Source organism: Planococcus citri, chromosome 2, assembly GCF_950023065.1.
Source record: "Planococcus citri chromosome 2, ihPlaCitr1.1, whole genome shotgun sequence".
In the NCBI taxonomy this organism is placed as follows: domain Eukaryota; kingdom Metazoa; phylum Arthropoda; class Insecta; order Hemiptera; family Pseudococcidae; genus Planococcus; species Planococcus citri.
In genome coordinates, this window is record NC_088678.1 from 69,452,430 (window position 1) to 69,471,202 (window position 18,773).

The 18,773-nt window shown below is 34.8% G+C and overlaps 1 protein-coding gene across 1 annotated transcript; it reads right to left on the reverse strand.

Annotated features, from left to right (window-relative positions):
- Positions 1-9,841: 9,841 nt before the first annotated feature.
- LOC135837389 (uncharacterized) lies at positions 9,842-14,515 on the reverse strand. Its single transcript, XM_065352644.1, has 3 exons — positions 14,089-14,515; positions 13,784-13,864; positions 9,842-11,164 (listed from the first exon to the last, which is right to left on the reverse strand). Exons 1-3 carry the CDS (start codon positions 14,110-14,112, stop codon positions 10,475-10,477), a joined length of 795 nt encoding a protein of 264 aa, XP_065208716.1. The 5' UTR covers positions 14,113-14,515; the 3' UTR covers positions 9,842-10,474.
- Between the last annotated feature and the right edge of the window lie 4,258 nt (positions 14,516-18,773).

Below are 18,773 nucleotides of genomic sequence, written 5' to 3' on the forward strand. Positions count from 1 at the left end.
TGACCAATGAATCGCACATTATTCATCTTACATCATTTACATTGTTAATATACATACATATATACAAATCTAATATCAGCAAAGTAGGTACGTACCTACTCGTATTTCGTTATTTCAAACCTTAATTCGTTTTCGGTTCAAGGTTCCTTGTACATAAAAATCGGGGTGTCTTTCGAATTCATCCCTTATTACTTATATAATTTTAAAATTAAATTCGAACATCGTCAACTCCATCGTTGGAATTTGTATCCAAAGTTATGGTATTGTTCGGGTAATAAACGAATCGATTTAATTACGATGGCGATGTATTACGTCGTCTGTTCATTACAGTAATTATTTTCGTTCCAAATATGTAAGATTATTGCAACCGCACCGCACACAGACAGACTCGCCGTGTATTGTTTTTGTAATATTAATATCACATATTGTGGTCAAAAGACTGACCTCCGTGTCTATATTCGTACTTGTAACGTATTCCGCCGGTATACTAAATGAAAACCTAAAACGAAAATGGAAGAAATAAAATTATTCGATAAATGAAATTGCTGCCTCCCCGCCCCTCTTCCTCCTCCACATGTCGCGACCGTGCAATCGTGTGTTATAATTTGTAGTGTTTTTTTCCCCTTCAAACTGTTCTTTCTGTTAATCGTGCTCTGGTGTTCTTTACCGGATTCATGTTCGAAGGAGATCTATACCCACATAAATAAAATACCTAAGGTTCTCAAAATGATGTAATCCGGGCTGCTCGCGTTTAAATAATTACTCCATCGAAATGATCGATGATCCTATTACATAATGCTCTGCGAACTCCTCTAAAATATAAAGGTATGCAAATTTACCCACTGTGACGTTATCTCGGCGGTATTATGAACCATAGAAGGAGTAATAACGCCGTAAATACCGCGGAGTATGCAATTTTATTAACATCTCGGTTGGTTGAAGAATTTTTTTTGCATATAAAATCGTAATGCTTAATGAAGAAGCAACGATCTTGCGTAGTAGTATGTGGTTGAATTGAAACGAGGAATACTTGAGATTTATGTTTCGTATTAATTAATGTAATACGACGACGACGACGTTCCAGTTTTAACGTATGGAACTGGTTCTCATGACACCATATCGTATATACTGAACGCGTTCGTTTTAGAGTTGATTTAGTTTCACACAATGATTATGCATAATACGAATCGGTTGCTCGTTTATGATTACTTATTATTACTTAAAAATTCATTTAATGCGTGAGTATTTATATCTTATATGGAGTGTGGATTGGGTTTCTCTGCGGAATTGCGTTAAAAATACGAGTACCTAGTACCTACGTGTGCCTGATTATTGACTTTTCGTATTTTTTCTTGGCACTTTTGCGCATAGATGAGATGTTTATGAGCGAGGCGCGCTATGTTTTGTGTTTCTGGTTGTGCGGAGGAGGTGACGTGAGTTATTATGTTGTGATTTTTCTGACATTATTTTCTTTTCTATTCTTTTTTTTTTGCCTCGTGCCTTGTATCGTGTTACGATATTAGGTGTCGATTCGTGGGATGTTGATGGTAGAATAATGTGCTCTCGATTATGTAGAGATAGAATGATAGGGTGAGGAATTCGAGTAGATATTTGTGTTGGTTTTGTGACGAATGCGTTTGTGCTATTTTTTTCTGATTGTTGGTAGGGTGTTTTAGAGTTTTAGAAATGGTTACGTCCGGTCTTTGGATTTTCTTTTACTTTTTTAAAATCTAAATTACCATAAAATCTTCCTTATTCACTCCCCTCCCTGCTGAAGAAATTTGAAAAAAATGATGAATATTTTGATTTAGAGATTTCTTGTCACAATACCCAATTTTGAAAAATCTCCTTTCAAAACTGGTAAAAATTGAAGAAAAAGTAGGAAATATGAAGAAACCTTCGAGAAAGTTGTGTTATTCAAGAATCGAAAGTAGAATTTTGTAGTAAAAAGCTCTCTTTCAAATTTGAAAATTTACGAAAACATGCGCCATTTTTCTTTTTTTAAAGGAAGATATTTTTAAGAAGGGGGGGTGGGCCCTGAAAAAATATTTCCACTTATGTATAACAATTTTGATCGAGTATACTTACTTGGATTTCAGGAATGAGCTTATAAAAATACATCAACAGTCCAAAAAAAAAGCTGAAGTGTATTTTACGATTTTTGACGAATTTATAAAAAATATCAAATTTGAGCCAAAAACGAGGGAAAAGTCTAAATTTGGCTACAAAATTAACCCAGAAAGTTTAAATTTGATCTGTACCATAATTTTGACTCTATCTGAATCCTTTGGAAACGGTGTTGAATGGTTTTGAGTAGTTCTGGAGCCTTTAGTAGATTTTTTAAATCTGAAATTTCCTCAAAATTTGACTCATTTGGCCAAGTAGGTCATTGACAGTCAACAAATTTGTTTATTATTGGACGAATTTTGGGGCGGTTTTTTAAAAACTGTAGCATCCAAATAGTTGAAAGAGGCTTCAAAAAACGGCTTGCAACCAACTTAGTAGGAGTATTGAAAACAGGGCATAAACTGAATATCAGATTTTTTCGTCAGGTGGCTTCGGCTCAGTGATTTTTTTTTTTTTTAAATTTTCAATTATGAAATTGCTGGAGAAATAATACACAGTTTCAAACTGGTAGTCGCCGATTTTGGAAACTCCTGGAATTTCCAAAATATGGCTGAAGGCTTCAGAACGGCTTGAAATCACGTCCAGTTGACTCAGCGTGTTAAAATTAGGATGTAAAATAAATTTCAGTTTTCCAACCTGATTGAGTAAAATTTTGTGAAAATTTCTACTTTTAAAACTTCACTGAATGAAGGCTCCAGAACTGCTCCAAACGAGTCGAATCAGTTTCAATCGATTCGAGAGAGAAGGAGAGGGAAGGGGAAGGGGTAAAAATAGATTACATATCAAATTTCAGCTTTATTGATCAATTCGATGAAATTTGATGTTTTGCCTCTGCTTTTGACCCAATTTTTCTTTCACAAAATCATCGAAAATCGAAAAATGCACTTCAACGTTTGAAATTTTGTCTGGTAAAGTATTTTCGCATGTTCTGTCGATTTAGCTTTTCCCAGTTCAGGAAATTCTCTGCAATTGGGATGCCTCTCTTGTGAGAATTCTGAAAACTGGTGAAATTTCTTCATGCATGTGAAAACATAAATTTTCATCTTCTTTGCGACGACGGAGGTAACTTTTAATAAAATTTCAACACTTTTAAAAGGGCACAAGAGTCGCCAAAATTGATCAAATTTTTTTTTAAATTTTAAAATGAAGTGGCTTTTATTGTTATTGTGTAATTTGAAAGCCTTGAGTTCGAATATCAGCTTATTTTTTCGACTCGATCGGGCCCCCTCGCTGTGGTCAAAATATCAGAAAATTGAAAAGAACATAACTGGTGTCCAGGATGTCTACAGGTAGTGAGAGTAGTGAAAATGTAGTGATTTTCAACAATTTTGCTCAAAAGGTAGTGAAAAATGAAGAAAGTGGAAAATCCAGTTGATAAGTTCATTTGAACACTTCTTAATAAAATTTTGTGGAATGGCGGAATTTCCTAAAAAAATTCTGGAGGCTTCAAAACGGCTTGAAACCATTTCTAGTCGCCTCTTTTTCGTGAAAATTTCTCCAAATGCATTTTCCCGGATGAAAAAAATCTCGAATTGTCATTTTTCCGAATGATAATTGATGAATAGTAAAAAAATTCTCAAAAAATCGACGACCTTTTTTGAAAAAAAATTGCCAAAAACGTCTACTTTTTTGTCAAAATATGCAAATAAATTCTATTTTATAGGTCAAAATTTCTGAACGTTCTGCTTTTTTTACCAAAATTACCTACTAATAAAAAAATCCTGTTTTTTTTTGGTCAAAATTACTTTTAAAAATCCTGTTTTTTTTTGCCAAAATTGCCCTCAAGCTTCTCTTTTTTGGTCAAAATCGTCAGGAAGATCTTCCTTTTTTTTTTGCCAATTTGTCATTGTATTTTTGAATTGCTTTATTTTTAATTTGTTCCATTTTTCGAGTTCGTTCATTTTGTATTTTTAATGCGTATACTCACATGAGAAATTGTAACAACTTGAATAAAATGTAGCAATGGTTTTATAATCATTGAATCGATTTCAACCTCAAACTAAAAAAAAATGAAAAAAATCGATGTTTCTTGGAGGGGGGGGGGGGTGAAAATATTTTATATGGTAGTGGTTTTTGGTCAACAAATTCCTGTTGACACCTTGCTGTCGTTTGTTAGATTTTTGAGTGTGCTGAGTTCAAACGTCAACTTATTTTTCTGTACATATTCCCCCCTCCCCTCTAGCATATCTTGCTGCAATTTTGAGAAAAATCCAAAATTCTGACAATGCTCATGGTATTTTGAATATCTATTAATTTAATTTTTTAAATTTGGCCTTTCTGTGCCCCAGACCCATCATCGTCCATTTTAGGTTGATTCATCCAGACTTGTTTCTTTTTGGATATTTGGAAATTTGGATTTGAGAAGCGGTTGAACGTAGGTGGAAATACCATGGAAAATATGTTGAAAAAAATTATAGAGAGTTTAAAAGACCATGGAACAGAAAAAATGTTGAGTCTGTGATTTGAAGTTTCATTATTTTGTTTACCACGGTTTTCAGTTAGGTATATTTATGTACAATTTACCTACGAGTACAATCAATGTTGAGAAAAACTTGTTTTTGAGAATGAAATTTTGTGAATATTTCAAGTTTCAAAAATCTGCGGAGGATTTAGAACTGCTCAAAACGATTTGAATCTGTTTCCAATCGACTTGGCAGGTCGAAAATAGGGTGTATCTTGAATTTCAGCTTTCTAGGTGAATTTGGTAAAACTTTGAATTTTTTCTCGTTTTTGACCCAAATTTGATTTTTAAAAATTCACCAAAAATCGAAAAATGCACTTCAGCGTTTGAAATTTTAGCTGGTGATGATTTATAATCCCTTTATTCGATCTAACTCTATCCAGTTCAAAAATTTTCGTATGAATACTATTATTGTAAAGCAAAATTTGCAATTTCGGTTGACCTGTCAATCAAGATGGCCACCATTTTGTTGGTAAGGCCAATTTTTTTGGTAAGTTTGCTGTGAACTATTCTTCAGGATGTCCCCTTTAAGAAATAAGCTGCGATGAAAGTGATCTAAAAGTAGGTACTATTTTTTATCCTGAAAAAGTAGATATTTTTTGGGCCCAATGAAAAAACTAGGATATCTTAATCGTGTTCAGGGCCTCCAAAAATGGGCGATTCGATTATCACACTCCCCACTTCGTTTTTTTTTATTATTGGGATAGTCTAATAATATTTTTATTTTTCAGTAACCAACTTTAATTTTAAAATGTGATTTCTTTTTTCAGAAAAAATAAATGGTGATTCGATTTCTTTGAGCCAGTTGATCTTAGACCTGAAGTCGAAGGTAAGTTTTTCATTTATGTTTTATTTTAATAATTTATGTATGTACCTACCTTACTTACCTTTTCTCGAATGTGTCCATCGTCCTGCGTTTGGAAATCCGGTCTAAATGAATCCAGAGTTTTCCCTTGAAGACCTATCTTGTACCTATTATCCTCTAATTCAATTCTAATTTTCATAAACATTTTAATTTTGGGAAAAATGCATCGTTTCTTCCAACTATCTCAAATCTGTAAAAAGTCATTTCCTCGCATGTACTCTTCATACCTACAAGATGTATTACTTGGTCTTTTTCGTATCGCGTGCAGTGCTCAGTGCTGAGTTAACAAATCCACTTCCCTATCCTTGATATGTAACCGAATCAGGTTCCAATTAAGAGAGCATCGATGCGATTTTTTCACCCATTACTCTGGTATATAAGCTAATCTCAATGTGTATATAAAAAAGAGCACGCGATATACCTGCATAATAGTCCGTCACACCTTGTATCACTTCGCTGTACTCGTATTACGTAATTACATGCACGTCTAACCTTACATATCACGCTACAATTAGTAAATTTCCCAGTCTATAGGCTTACCTCTCTCTATCCAGCCATCTCATATGTATGAAAGAAGTTGGTAGAAAAAACGGCGAATACGAGAGCTGCGAGACTAAGAGTGTTAAAAGAGATGCGTTTCTGCGTGTTTAATTACACCATAATATCGTCTTAAAATAGGAAGATTAAGAGACTATAGAATCAGTTTAAAAGAAAGAGGTTAGAGTGAGATAGAAAAACAGAAATAGAAGTTAAAAATGTAAATACGTATATTATTACGTTAGAAAGTTGACCATTTTTTTCTATTCGGCGTATTACATGGTATTTTATTGTTTTACACGCATTCTTCCTTGTTTTTATATTACGCTTCGATGACAGTTCGGTCACATGCGGATAATAAAATTTAATATCAAGGTTGTTACCTGTTTAATATCATTGTTTTTTGATCGATAAAAATAAAAATAAAAAAAGTGAAATTATAATATAGGTACCTAACAACCCTTAAGCATTAATAGGTTTATGCGTCATTTGAAAAAGAAGATTAACGAAAATAAAAATATTCTACTGGTATGTTAATAGACAGTATACTTAATCCGAGAATGTCGTGGATAAAATATACTACTCGCACGGTACGAATTTCTATGAAGTTCTATAACTTGTCGATGATTATTGAACTGGTTGAGATGTTCACGTCTTAATATGTCCGATGCGTTAACATTTTCTCCGCGAGACTGTTTTATTGCAGAAAACCAGATCAGCAACAAATGTCTCGAAAGAAAGTAGAATTTCAAACGGTTCGTAGGTACTCGCAGTTCCTAATTCATTGTTTGTATACTTTCATAATTACAAATTATTTATCATTTATAGTACCTACGTCGAATACGTATAGTACGTTGTGTGTGCTGAGATGGGCAAGGTACAAGGCTAAAAAGCTGTGTAATTAGTGACGAAGCATAATCGTTCGAATTGGTTTTCTTGTTGCTGGTAGTATAGGTACGTTTACGTCTACATGCTGTACTTGTTTAATTACTCTAATATTGGTCGGACAGAGAAATCGTCCATGTCCTTAACCTTATGATCAGGTGTCGAGTTTAAGCGTAAAACGCTATTTTTTTCAACGTGGTAGAATGTATTGGATGGATTGATGGTGTCAGTTGTTGGAATTATCGTGGGAGGTGGGTGCACAACTGACTGATTCTTGAAATGTGGAAATTGAGTTGTTTTTATGAAAAACGTGCTTTATTTGCACCATTGAGGTTAGCATTGTGCTAAGATACGGGTGGGTGTAGATTGCGATGTGAAATGCTCAGAAATTCCCCCAATGACTGATCTCTGAAGTACCTGGATATCGTTGGTGTGCTCAGAGAAGTGATTTATCTTTTCGAAGACTCCCTATTGGTCTCAATTTTTCGCTGAAATTGTGATGATTTAGGTTTATGGGAATTGATACGAGCTGTTGAGAATTTACGTTGAAAGTGGGTGCACAACTTACAGATTTGTGGAACGAGTAAATCAAATTTTGAAGAAAAATAAAGGTGTTAGGCTTCTTGGAAAGTGGTTTGGTTCCAAATTTTTTTCTCAAAGCCTTCAGATGTGGGTTGGTGTGAATTAAGATCAGAGTTGTTGAGAATTTTAGCTGAAAGTGAGTGCTTAACTGACAGATTTGTGAAATGAGTAGGTAAATCAACTTGAAGCAAAATGAATGTTTCGACTTCCTGAAGACGTGCTAGGAATTCATGAATAAGGCGATAGTGGCTGTGGAAGAAAGGATTGGGTCAAAAGACGTACCATTCGATATAAGAAAGAGAATTGAAACCCACGACCAGTAATCAAGATCCCAGGATGAATAAAGGAAATGAGATCTCAGAAGCAGGTGCTTCAATGTAATTTTGCAGGTACATAGGATGAGCAGAAGAGGGCCTCAGAAAAACTTCATGAATACCTCAGGGCTCAGACTCATCCTCTGCAAGTTCCAAGCTACAGCAGATAGGTCAGTGGGCCTAACTCTGACATGGATGTAATGAAAATTGGAAATGAGAATTTCCATCAGAAATGGGTGATAGGGTGCACAACTGATTGATTTTTGAAATGGGTGAATTAACTTTGAAGAAAATGAGAAGTTCAATTTCCAAGAGACTCGCTTTATCCTCGAATGTGGGTTTGTCTGAAAGGATGAAAGTTTTCGAACATTTTGGGTAAAAATGGGTGCACAACTGTCAAAGTAGATACATCAATTTTATTTGCAACAAAAAAAAAACAAAAACAAAAAAAATGAAGAGATTTTGCTTCATAGAGAATGCAGTTTTCCCGCAATTGATTTGTACGACTTGAGTTTAGAGTTGTTGAGAATTTCTTTTAAAATTGGGTGCATAACTGCCTAATTTGTAAAATAAGTGGATCAGTTTAAACTTTGAAGAGAAGTAAGGGTTTATCAGATTTGGTTTTTGACCAGTTCCGATGAAATTTTTTCAGCATTTTTGTTGTAAATGGGCTCACAACTTGCTCAAAACACACAGTTTTGGATTCAGGCGAATCTAGATAGGATTTGTTGAGCATTTCTGTTGAAAATGGGTGCTCAATTGACTGATTTATGAATTGATTAAGTAAGCACATCCTGAAGACTCACTTAATCCTCAATTCTCTGCCATAATTATTCAGATTTGGGTTTTGTTGTCAATGGGTGAGAGTTTAAGAGGATTTCTGTGTAAAATGGGTGCACAACTGACTGATTTGTGAAGTGATTGAATGAATTTGAAGGAAATTAAAGTGGTATAACTTCCTAGAAAGTAAAATCCCACTTTTATAAATTTTTCAGTCAAAATCGTTCAAATTTGGCTTATGTGAATGGATGGGAATCGTTGAGAATTTCTGTTTAAAATGGGCGCACAACTGACTGGTTGGAGATTGTATAAATCAAGAGTAATGTCTACTTGAAGAAAATTAAAGCACTGCCACTTCCTTGAGACGTGCCTTATTTCTCATTCCTTGTTCAAAGTGTTCAAGATTTGGATTTGTAGGTGAATCTAAAAAGTATTTGTTGAGCATCTCCATTGAAAATGGGTGCACAAGTGACGAAGTTCAGAATTGTTCAGATTTGACTTTACTTATATGAAAATGTGTGAGATATTGACACTTTCAGTTGAAAAATGATGCACAACTTATTGATTTGTGGAACAAGTACATAAATTAATTTGAAGAAAATTGAAAAGTCGTGATTTCCTTAAGACGTGCTTAACTGCTTATTCCTAATTTTTTGCTCTAAGTATTCAAATTTGGGTTTGAATGAATCCAGATAAGTATGAGCTTTTGGAATTTCCGTTAAAAATGGGCGCACAACTGACTGATTTGCAAATTGATTAAATCAATGTAAAAAAAAAGTGGATAGACTCTCTAGAGACTTGTTTTATTCTTCAATTATTCTGTTAGAATTATTCAGATTTGAGTTTATGTGTATAGAAGAGAATTATCACTTATCAGAATTTCCATTGAAAATGGGTGCACAACTGACTAATTTGTAAAATAACTCAACCAATCGAGAAAATTAAGGGGAGCCAGTGGAGTTGCCTCATCTTCAATTTCCCTGTCAAAATTGTTCAGACTTGAGTTCATGTGAATGAATGAGAATTGTCGATAATTTTTGTTAAAAATGGGTGCACAACTGACTGGTTTTTTTTTTTAAATGAATGAAGCCGTTAGCAATGTTATTTTTTCGAAGAAAAGTAGTCCAGTTTCCTGGAAACTTACTTGACATTATGAAAAGTGAAAATGTGGTCTTTTAATGTAAGTATACCATTTACTGTTAGGAAAAAAAATTCTCAATTTTTTACCTTCAGGAAGTTCCTTGTCGATAGAAACTTCATTTTAAAAATGAAATAATTTAGATCGAGGAATTATAACATGAAAAACTATATTCAAAAGAAATTCAAAAAATATAATAATTAACTTGTACAATGAAAAATAACAAAATATACAAAAAATTACCTACGATGAAAGTTAATGAAACAAATTTAAAACATACATATCTACTTACTAATGAAAGAAAAAAAAACTCGATAATTTATACAAAAACAGACTTATAATGTTTGATTCGAATAATGAAAAAAATAAACGAAGGCAAATAAACGTATAAAATAATTATTATTTTGAGCATGATTCACCAACCAAGAAAAGTCGTGTAACCGTAAACTAGTAGCTGCGAACGTCTGGGTGTGAAAACGCGCGTTATATAATCGTTTAGAAAGACGACACAGATAATAATAAAAGTATGAGGGAATACTCACCTGCGTATATCCAGTGTTTATCACGTGTGAAGATGTATAAAATTGAAAGAATGCATAATTACCTAGGAAATCAGAATTTAATAGACGACACGTTGTTATGGTTTTTCACGTCGTCGGCGTCGTAGAAGACCATGAATAGGTAGTTGAATACAGTAGGCAAAGAAGTTATCTACACGCTATTATTTCATTGCCTATGTGATCTGATTTAAAAGCAGGAACCTGATATCTCGACCGGATTGAATTTTAAATACCTCTCCAAGCACTTTGCGACGATTGCTGAGATCGTTTTTGATTAAATCTGGCACCGGCTTCGGTATTAATGACTTTATTCTGTCTGACTTTTTTTGGCGAACTAGTCACCGTCGTGGTCATATCCTCTTCGTTAATTGGGAACTGCAAAGGTCCATGGTTACGTCCAGGAGCTTTACCATTTGGCAGCCTCCTATAACGAACCCTCGAGTAAGAGAATTCATTCGGAGATTCGGTCGAGAAGCTCGAGTAGAGTTGTTGCTTTTCGGGGTACTGAGGGAAATAATTGGCGAAATCTTGCGACCCAAAGATGTGATTTAGTTCAGCGGGTGAAAAATTACTGAAGCTTTCGAGATTCGGTTGGGGTTTGACTGTGGTCGAACTAGTTTCGAGGATGTAGGATTGTATAGTCGGAGGTGATGGGCGTTTGTAGTATGATTGCGCTCCTGGGCTAATGCTGGGGTGTATGGATGGGGCAGCCTTTTGGAATCCTGTTTTTTTCACCACCGCGTTGAAACCATTTTTCTCGTCTGATGTGTAGTCTACTGTGCGGATCGAGCCGTCTGGTTCGACCAAGCTGTATTGACCTTTGACGGTGTCTCCCTCGCGTTGCTCCCATTGGTTTTTAACGTCGCCAGTTTTGTAGTCTTTTACGTCGTATTGGAAGAAGTATTTCGGGTACGTCTGTAAAACACAGGGTACAAATTACGACGATACTCTCAGTCGAGATTGAATTTTTTGAATCGAAATGATCACTGCTTGGGTTTTGTTGCACAGATTGTTCGAAAACAATTTGAGTCGAGATTTGTGAGTTTTGGGGAACAATTTGTAAGAACATAAATTATTAAGAGCGATTTTTACTTATGAATGATGATTATTCGTTCACGAATGATTGATTCAATGGTGTAAAAACCATTCAAGGAAGAGCTGTTCTCTGATGTCCAAAATTTGTTGTTTTTTTGTACCCCCAAAATGTTGTGCTTTCGAATTGCAATGCGGAGGAGGTGGGGAAGAGGGGAAGCCTCGAAAAAATTATTTTGATCATTTGTTGGAAGCCTCGAGAACTCAACAGATTCGCTATGAGGGACTTCTCTCCGAATAAAATGTGTAATTTTTGTCCATGATACCGATTGTGAGAATAACTGCTTTTGTTTGTTGCATTTTGAATGCAATTTTTGTGGGTTTTTGGCGGTAAAATAGCTCTGATGGCTTGAATTTGACTTTGAATTTTGTCATCTGTATAACGTGAAATTATGAAAAATGAATTTTATCAAAATGTGACCCCCCCCCACCTCCTTGAATTACGATCCCGAAGTATTTATTCTGAAATGCTGGTGTGACCTATCAAAATGGACTAAAAATTCACGCTGAATTCGAAAATTGTGGCAATTCTTTACTTCAGCCCCTTTCGTTGAAATTCTAAACATGAATATTCAGGAATGGTGTCCTCCATATCACCCGAATGGTTCATGTATTATTTAGTTAGGAATTTTTCTGTTTGAACATTTTTTCCGCAGACCCCCCCCCCCCCCGTGAGTAACTAGAGAAATAATAATTTGAAAATATCCATGTGACCTATCAAAATGGGTTAAAATTTCACACTGAACTCGAAAATTGTGCTAAATTTCCATGTCGACCCCCTCCTCTCCCCCTCCCAATGGAATTTGGTCTCCAAACTTGAATATAAGTTGAAAAATAGGCCAACTTTGTACATAAAAACAATGGGTATTTGGGAGTTGTAGTTCGTGTATTCTTGGCAAAAAATTTCATCAGATTCACCACCCTCTTCTCCCCCCTCCCCCCACCTATGCGCCCCATCAAAATGGGTCAAGTTTTTGCACTAAAACAGAAAATCATGATAATATTTTGTATCCCCTCCCCCGATTTCATTGCCAAAAGGTCCTCAGTCTGGAAATTGAAGAGACGAGTGCTCAAATTTGCAAAATTTCCGATTTTTGACCAAGATTTTTTAGAGAATTTTTTGCAAACGAATAAAAAATATTTTTTTTGTGAAATAATTCGTTTTCAAATTGAAAAAAAATAATTTTCCCTTTCAAAATTAGGTATTGAAAGCTGAAATTGAATTCGTTTTAAAGGTGAATTCCGCTGAATTTTTTCAAGACGAGCAAAACAGGTTATTTTGTGAAATTATCTATCTTTAAAATTAAAGGTGCTGGGAGAGGGGTCTTTGAAATTTTATTTGCACAAGTATCTCGTGGGTTCAATTTTATGAGATAGACAATTTTGCGAAAGAATCTTTTCTGTTTGCGTTGAAAGCTGTATGAGAAACAATGGCCAGAATTTTGGATTTTGGAAATTTAAGTACCCTTCTTCACCCTCCCCTCCCCTGAAATTGCTTTTTAAACTAGGCTAGTATCAGATAAATAAGTGCAGGGTGTTAGTCTCTCCATGAACAAGGGAACCTTCACCACTCATCAACTCCGATTGAACTGAAATTTGACTTACTGAAAGAGTATACATTAGCCAGACCTCAGAATCAAATTTTGAGCTTCATTTTTCGATTTTTTGGCAAATTTTTGAAAATGGCGGAAATGGCCTAATTTTTTTGGAAGAAAGTAAGTAATATCACAATTTTTGTCCCGATCTGGAGCCTTTAGCAAAAGTTGACTTTTCTACAGCATTTCTAATCGTTCTAGGAGGTGTTGCTGTAATCAATATCGACAGCTGAAAATTTAATCGTGTCATGAGTTTGATATGCCAAATCGATTAGAGCAGGTGTGGGCCGCAAATCCGAAAGGTGATGGGTTAAAAAGGTATTTTTCAAGAGTTAAAAGCCTCAAATTGAAAAAAAAATCCAAAATTGTCAATTTTTGCCCCAAATTATTTCAAATGTCTACCTCAAAAGTCGACCTACCTAATCGATTTTCACAATTTTTGAGCTGATCTGAAACTGAAATTTTTTCAAATTCAAGCCCACTTTTGCTGGAGGCTCCAGAAATTGGCTCGAAAATAATGACAAACATGGAGGATTGGAGGGGGAGCTTTTTTATTCTATGAACCGATATCCGTTGAACGAAATTAATCATATAGGTGAAGAAAAATCATAGATGGTGGTTCATGAACGCTTTTTGTTGGAATTTTTTTATCGATATGTGGTTTGATTTTGAATACAAATCGTTTGTGAACGATTTAAATGCACTGATTAAAAATGTTTGCCTTCAGAATACGTCCTTGTCGCGTTATTTTTGAAATATTTAGTTGATAAACGTGTGCCATTCGCGACAAAAGAAAAAAAAGCTTGTTAAAAATAAATTTATGTAAGTGAGGTGCTTAGGTACTTACGTGATGCTCTGTGTCATGCTGTTGTCCATGTTGAGCCGATGATATCCTTATCAGACATATTAATGGGATCAATAGCAAAAACTGAAAATCGTTACACGAAAATTAGGGGAAATATTTAAGATTTTACCAGAGAGTTTTTTAACTTTATACAATATTTGAATCAAATTTTAGTATTTTATTTCCAATTTAAAATTTTGAGCCCTTCTCACTCAAAAAAAATCGTCTCGATTTCAATAAAACGTGAATAAATTTTTATGATAAAATTTGAAAAAATCAGCCCCAAAAAACATCTAATAGATATTTACCTGTTGATTTATACAAAACTTCATTTTGGTCACCAACACACGACTTGAGAACTCGACGCGCAAATCTCAATCTCGATCTCGAAATTACACAGTATAGAGACTGTACACGATCGCAACCACGTCGGTACCCGGGGCACTAAACAATGATTTTCAATTGCTGGTAATTTTGACGAAGCTGCTCGTCTTCCGTATACATCGGAAATAAAGAGGATATCCGTAGTTCTCTAGCTCTAGTGGTGTTGAGCTGTTGACTGCACAGATGCACATTTCCTTCCACTCGTCTTTGTTTCGGAACAACTTTCATTTGTATCGAACTTTAACAATCTTGATCTCGACGATTAATTCCATATTACCGACGAAATATCGTACTTGGCTCTACAATAAAGAGGCTAGCTTCCGTTCATCATATGTGATTAATTAAAGGCATATCAAGATCGTAATTATTTTACAATATAAAAGTAATCGAATTGAAACGAAACTAGTTTCAGTTTCATCGCGCGGCGCGAGCGCGTCGTTTCACTTGGTGAATTGTTAAGAATGAGATGTTTAACGCGCGGCAAAGCAAGTGTTAATTGCTGGGAATTTGAAAATTGATACTTTATGAATGCGATGAAAGATCGTGCGAGGATATTTATAGATTGAGTGAGATGTTTATCTGTGGGTATTTGCGTTCTTGGGATTGGTTCTAAAAATAAATGATGTAGATGAAGAGATTTTTTTCAACTTCGAGTGGATATTTGATATGGTTATCAATTATCATATTGGGATTGTAGTAAATTGAGTGTAAAATAGCCTGGGAGCTGATGAATTTACATATTAGAGTAGCGCAGAAAATCAAAAAGAGATTCTAGTTCTTAATTGATAATTTGATCAATATTTAAAAATTTTTTGAGAATAATGATAAATGTGCCGATAATTGTCAAAAATGAGGGAAAAAAGGTAAAATTGAGTAAAGTTGACTGTTGGCTAATTGCTAAAAATGTGAATGAAAATTTTTCAAAAATTGAAAGATTCAATGAATATCAATAAAAATAATAAAATATAATAAGATCATGTAAGAATCATCTCAAGTGTTGTAAAAATGTTCACTTTCCACTAAACGATTGCTATTTATTCAAGCTAAAAATCTGTCAAAATGGATAATACGGTTAGTAGTCCAATTATTATTTTTTTCTCATGAGTCCAGTTTTCGAGATGTTTTTATCCGAATTTAAAAAGGTCAGTTTGAGGTCATACTGCTGCAACTGGGAGAAAATCTGATGCAGCGTTTTAAAGATTTCAATTGTATCTTTCAGAAATGTCAAAAGTTTAAATTCGTTTGGAGTTCAATTTTTAAAAGCTTGTGTCAAAATTTCAAAGCTACGTCTCTATAGTAAAAATTATTTTGAAAATTGAAAAACAAAATCCAAGGGGGCAAGGAAGCATACAAATTTTAAAAAAATTAAAAATACATGAGTAACAGCAACATTATGATGTAGTCAGAAAATTTTTTAAAAAAAGAGGAGTTGAGAGCAGAGCTGTGAGACCGAAACGATTTTGGGATTGGATTTCGGTTTTGGGATCAAAATTTATTAATTTCGGGATTGGATTTGTTTTGGGATTCGTTCTTCTAAATTTTCATTTCAGTTTTGGGATTGAAAAAATTGTTTTGGTTCTGGGATGAATCAGTTCCAGTTTCAGGATTTCCATTTCAATCAATTTTAAGTCTAAATTGACCAATCTAAAAATAGGACATTTTGGTATGGGGAATCTGATGGTGTAATTTAGTTTAACGTTTTAAATGCATATTTTGCTTAATTCATCAAGTAATTTTTAGAATGAACGATGATTAATGATGTAAAATACAGGCTTGTCGGACTGGACCAAATAACCAGAGTGATGACCACGACTGCTCACAAGATGGAGTGGACTGGGCCAGGCTCCAGCCCTCTAAAACAAATTTATGTAAATATCAACTGAACGGATGACCCTCTTCAGAAAAAATACCAGGGACAGATCAAGACAAAAGACCTTTCTAAGAAATTGGACCAATGACCACAGTTTGAACCTCAGTCAGTTACGACCAATTTTTCAAATTTATAATGCCATTTTAGATGCCTTCAGGGATGGAAGAGCCTTGAGTTCAGGGCTCCTGCTTTTGGCTCTTTTTCTTTACATGTGCTCTTTGGCTCCTTGCTCACTCCTCAATTCTTTCTGACTCCCGTTTTTTGACTCTTGGCTCCCTCTTCCAAATTCTCGGCTCCCACTCCAGCTCCAGCTCTGGCTCTTGGCTCTTTAAATTAGAATTTAAAATTCGTGAAAAATAATGAACAAATGAAAATATACTGCATTTATTTTCACTTCATTTCTCAATGAGAAAACAAACATAGAAATCCTCCATTTTCTTCACAAATGTGAGTTGAAAGTTGAATTTTTGATAAAATTGTGCGCATTTTTTTACTTTTTATTTTGAATAAATTTCCATTATACAGTGGAAATTGCTTACAATGAGATTCAAGGGACGGACTTTTTGCTCGTTGTATCCCGTCTCTCATACTAAAAGGTTTTGCATTTAGTATCTTGTAATAACCTGATATAAAGAGCTTCTTGTTATAAATGATACTCGTAACACATGTAGCAAAAAAAAATTGGCAATTTTACTACTATTTTTGACTTGTCAAATCAATTGGAAACGATTTCAAATCATTTTGAGTAGTTCTAGAGCCTCCAACAGCTTTTTAGAAAGTTCTGTTGTTCAAAAAATGCCACAAAATCTGCCAGAATTTCAAAATTTTACCAAATTAACCTATGAAGCTGAAATTTGGGATTTAATGAATGTTTTCTGCATGAACACTCGTTATAAGCGGAAGAAAAAACAATAAAACAAACCAAATTTCAAGAATTTCAGCTCGTACTATCTATCCGGATTCCTCGTTATAAATGAGCTCGTTCTAACAGGTACCATATTGTACATGTTTAAATGGCGTTGTGCTTGGGACCGAGCATTTTGCTCATTGTATCCAAAATCTTGTACTAACTGATCTCATTATAAGCAATTTCCACTGTAATTCAATGTCTTTTGATGTTTCAATGTTCTGAAAGCAAAAATCCCATTTTTCAACTCATCTATAATGTGTTAGGAAGTTTTTTCTTTCTGAAAAATGAAGACGGTTTTTTAGACCTGGGCTGACCCATGACTAGGATAAAAATTTCTGGTCATGACCCGACCAGACCGACCTACAAAGACAAAAAATGTAGAACACAATGAATGGACAGTTTGAAAGCTCCAAACAAAGACCTTGATTTTGGAGCAACTGCAAAACCTGAGCGGTCCTACAAGCCTGGTAAAATGACAATTTATCAAAATAAAATCACGGGAAAAAGGCAAAAAAATTGAAATTCCGGAACCAAAATAATCTTGCTTCAGTTTAGGGATTGTTTTGGGTTAAAAATTATATCAGTTTCAGGATCAAGAGAAATAACAATTTTGGGATTGGATTTGAATCTGGATTTAATTGGTTCCCATTTTGGGATTGCTTCGGTCCCAGAGCTCTGGTTGGGAGTTTTGATTTGGCAACACTCTAACGTCTCTAACTTCTTTTTCAATTCAATTCAATTCAATTTATTATCTATATTTTAAAACAAGTCTGAAGTCCTGTATCAATTTTGGCTTCAACCATCTATTCACAGTAGGTAAAAGAACACAATGTAAATTAGGTAATTTTGACATGGTACATATGTATTTATAGTATAGACACTGGACCTGCGTATAAGACAACCAAGTGCAGGCCGAGGGGAACGGAAACGGTAAGGAAATCTTGAGTAACGCTAATTTATCCCGCTGGGTGATCTTGGCAGCGCTGTACTTCAATTTTGCAGGCAACAGGGAAGAGGGAGGGTTGTGTAGTTCGCGAGGTACTCCTGACTGCGCGCGCAGCCAGGAGTTCCTTCCGGACTACACAACCCTCCCTCTTCCCTGTTGCCTGCAAAATTGAAGTACAGCGCTGCCAAGATCACCCAGCGGGATAAATTGGCGTTATGTACTCAGGTTTTTTTGCCAAGATGGCTGCCAGTTGGTTGTCTTATACGCAGGTCCAGTGTCTATAATTCATAGGTACTTGAAATTAGAGCAAGAGTTATATTTTATATTACTTTAGCAAGAGTATATAGATCGGCTACATTTAATTCTAGGTGTACGATATTTGTGAATTATGATGGGAATACTCGATCATAGGAGTGTGGCTTCACTATATTCTTCAAAAAAGGCCCACTCCTTGCACTCCTCACTCCAACTTCTACTCCACTCTTGCAACACTGGTTCTTACCATGAAAAAAAAAACTCACCAGTATTTTAAACAATGTAAAAAATGAACACAGATTGAGCGATAAAAAAGTATATAATCAGATTCCAGGGAGTGTAAAAGACCAGTCAACTGCAAAAAAATTTCAAAAATGCCCTCAAAGAATGGCTGATAACTGGATAATTGGATTCCAGGGAGTGTAAAAAACCAGCCAACTGCAAAAAATTCAAAAATGCTCTCAAAGAATGGCTGATGACTGGGGATTATTATACCCTGGAAGAATATCTCAGCTCCCCAGATCAATAAGAGTTCAAATTTTTGAAATAACCTGGAGTAGATATTATATACCTGTAGTTTTAAATCCTTATCTTTTATGTTTTAATCATGTCTTTTATCCTATATTTT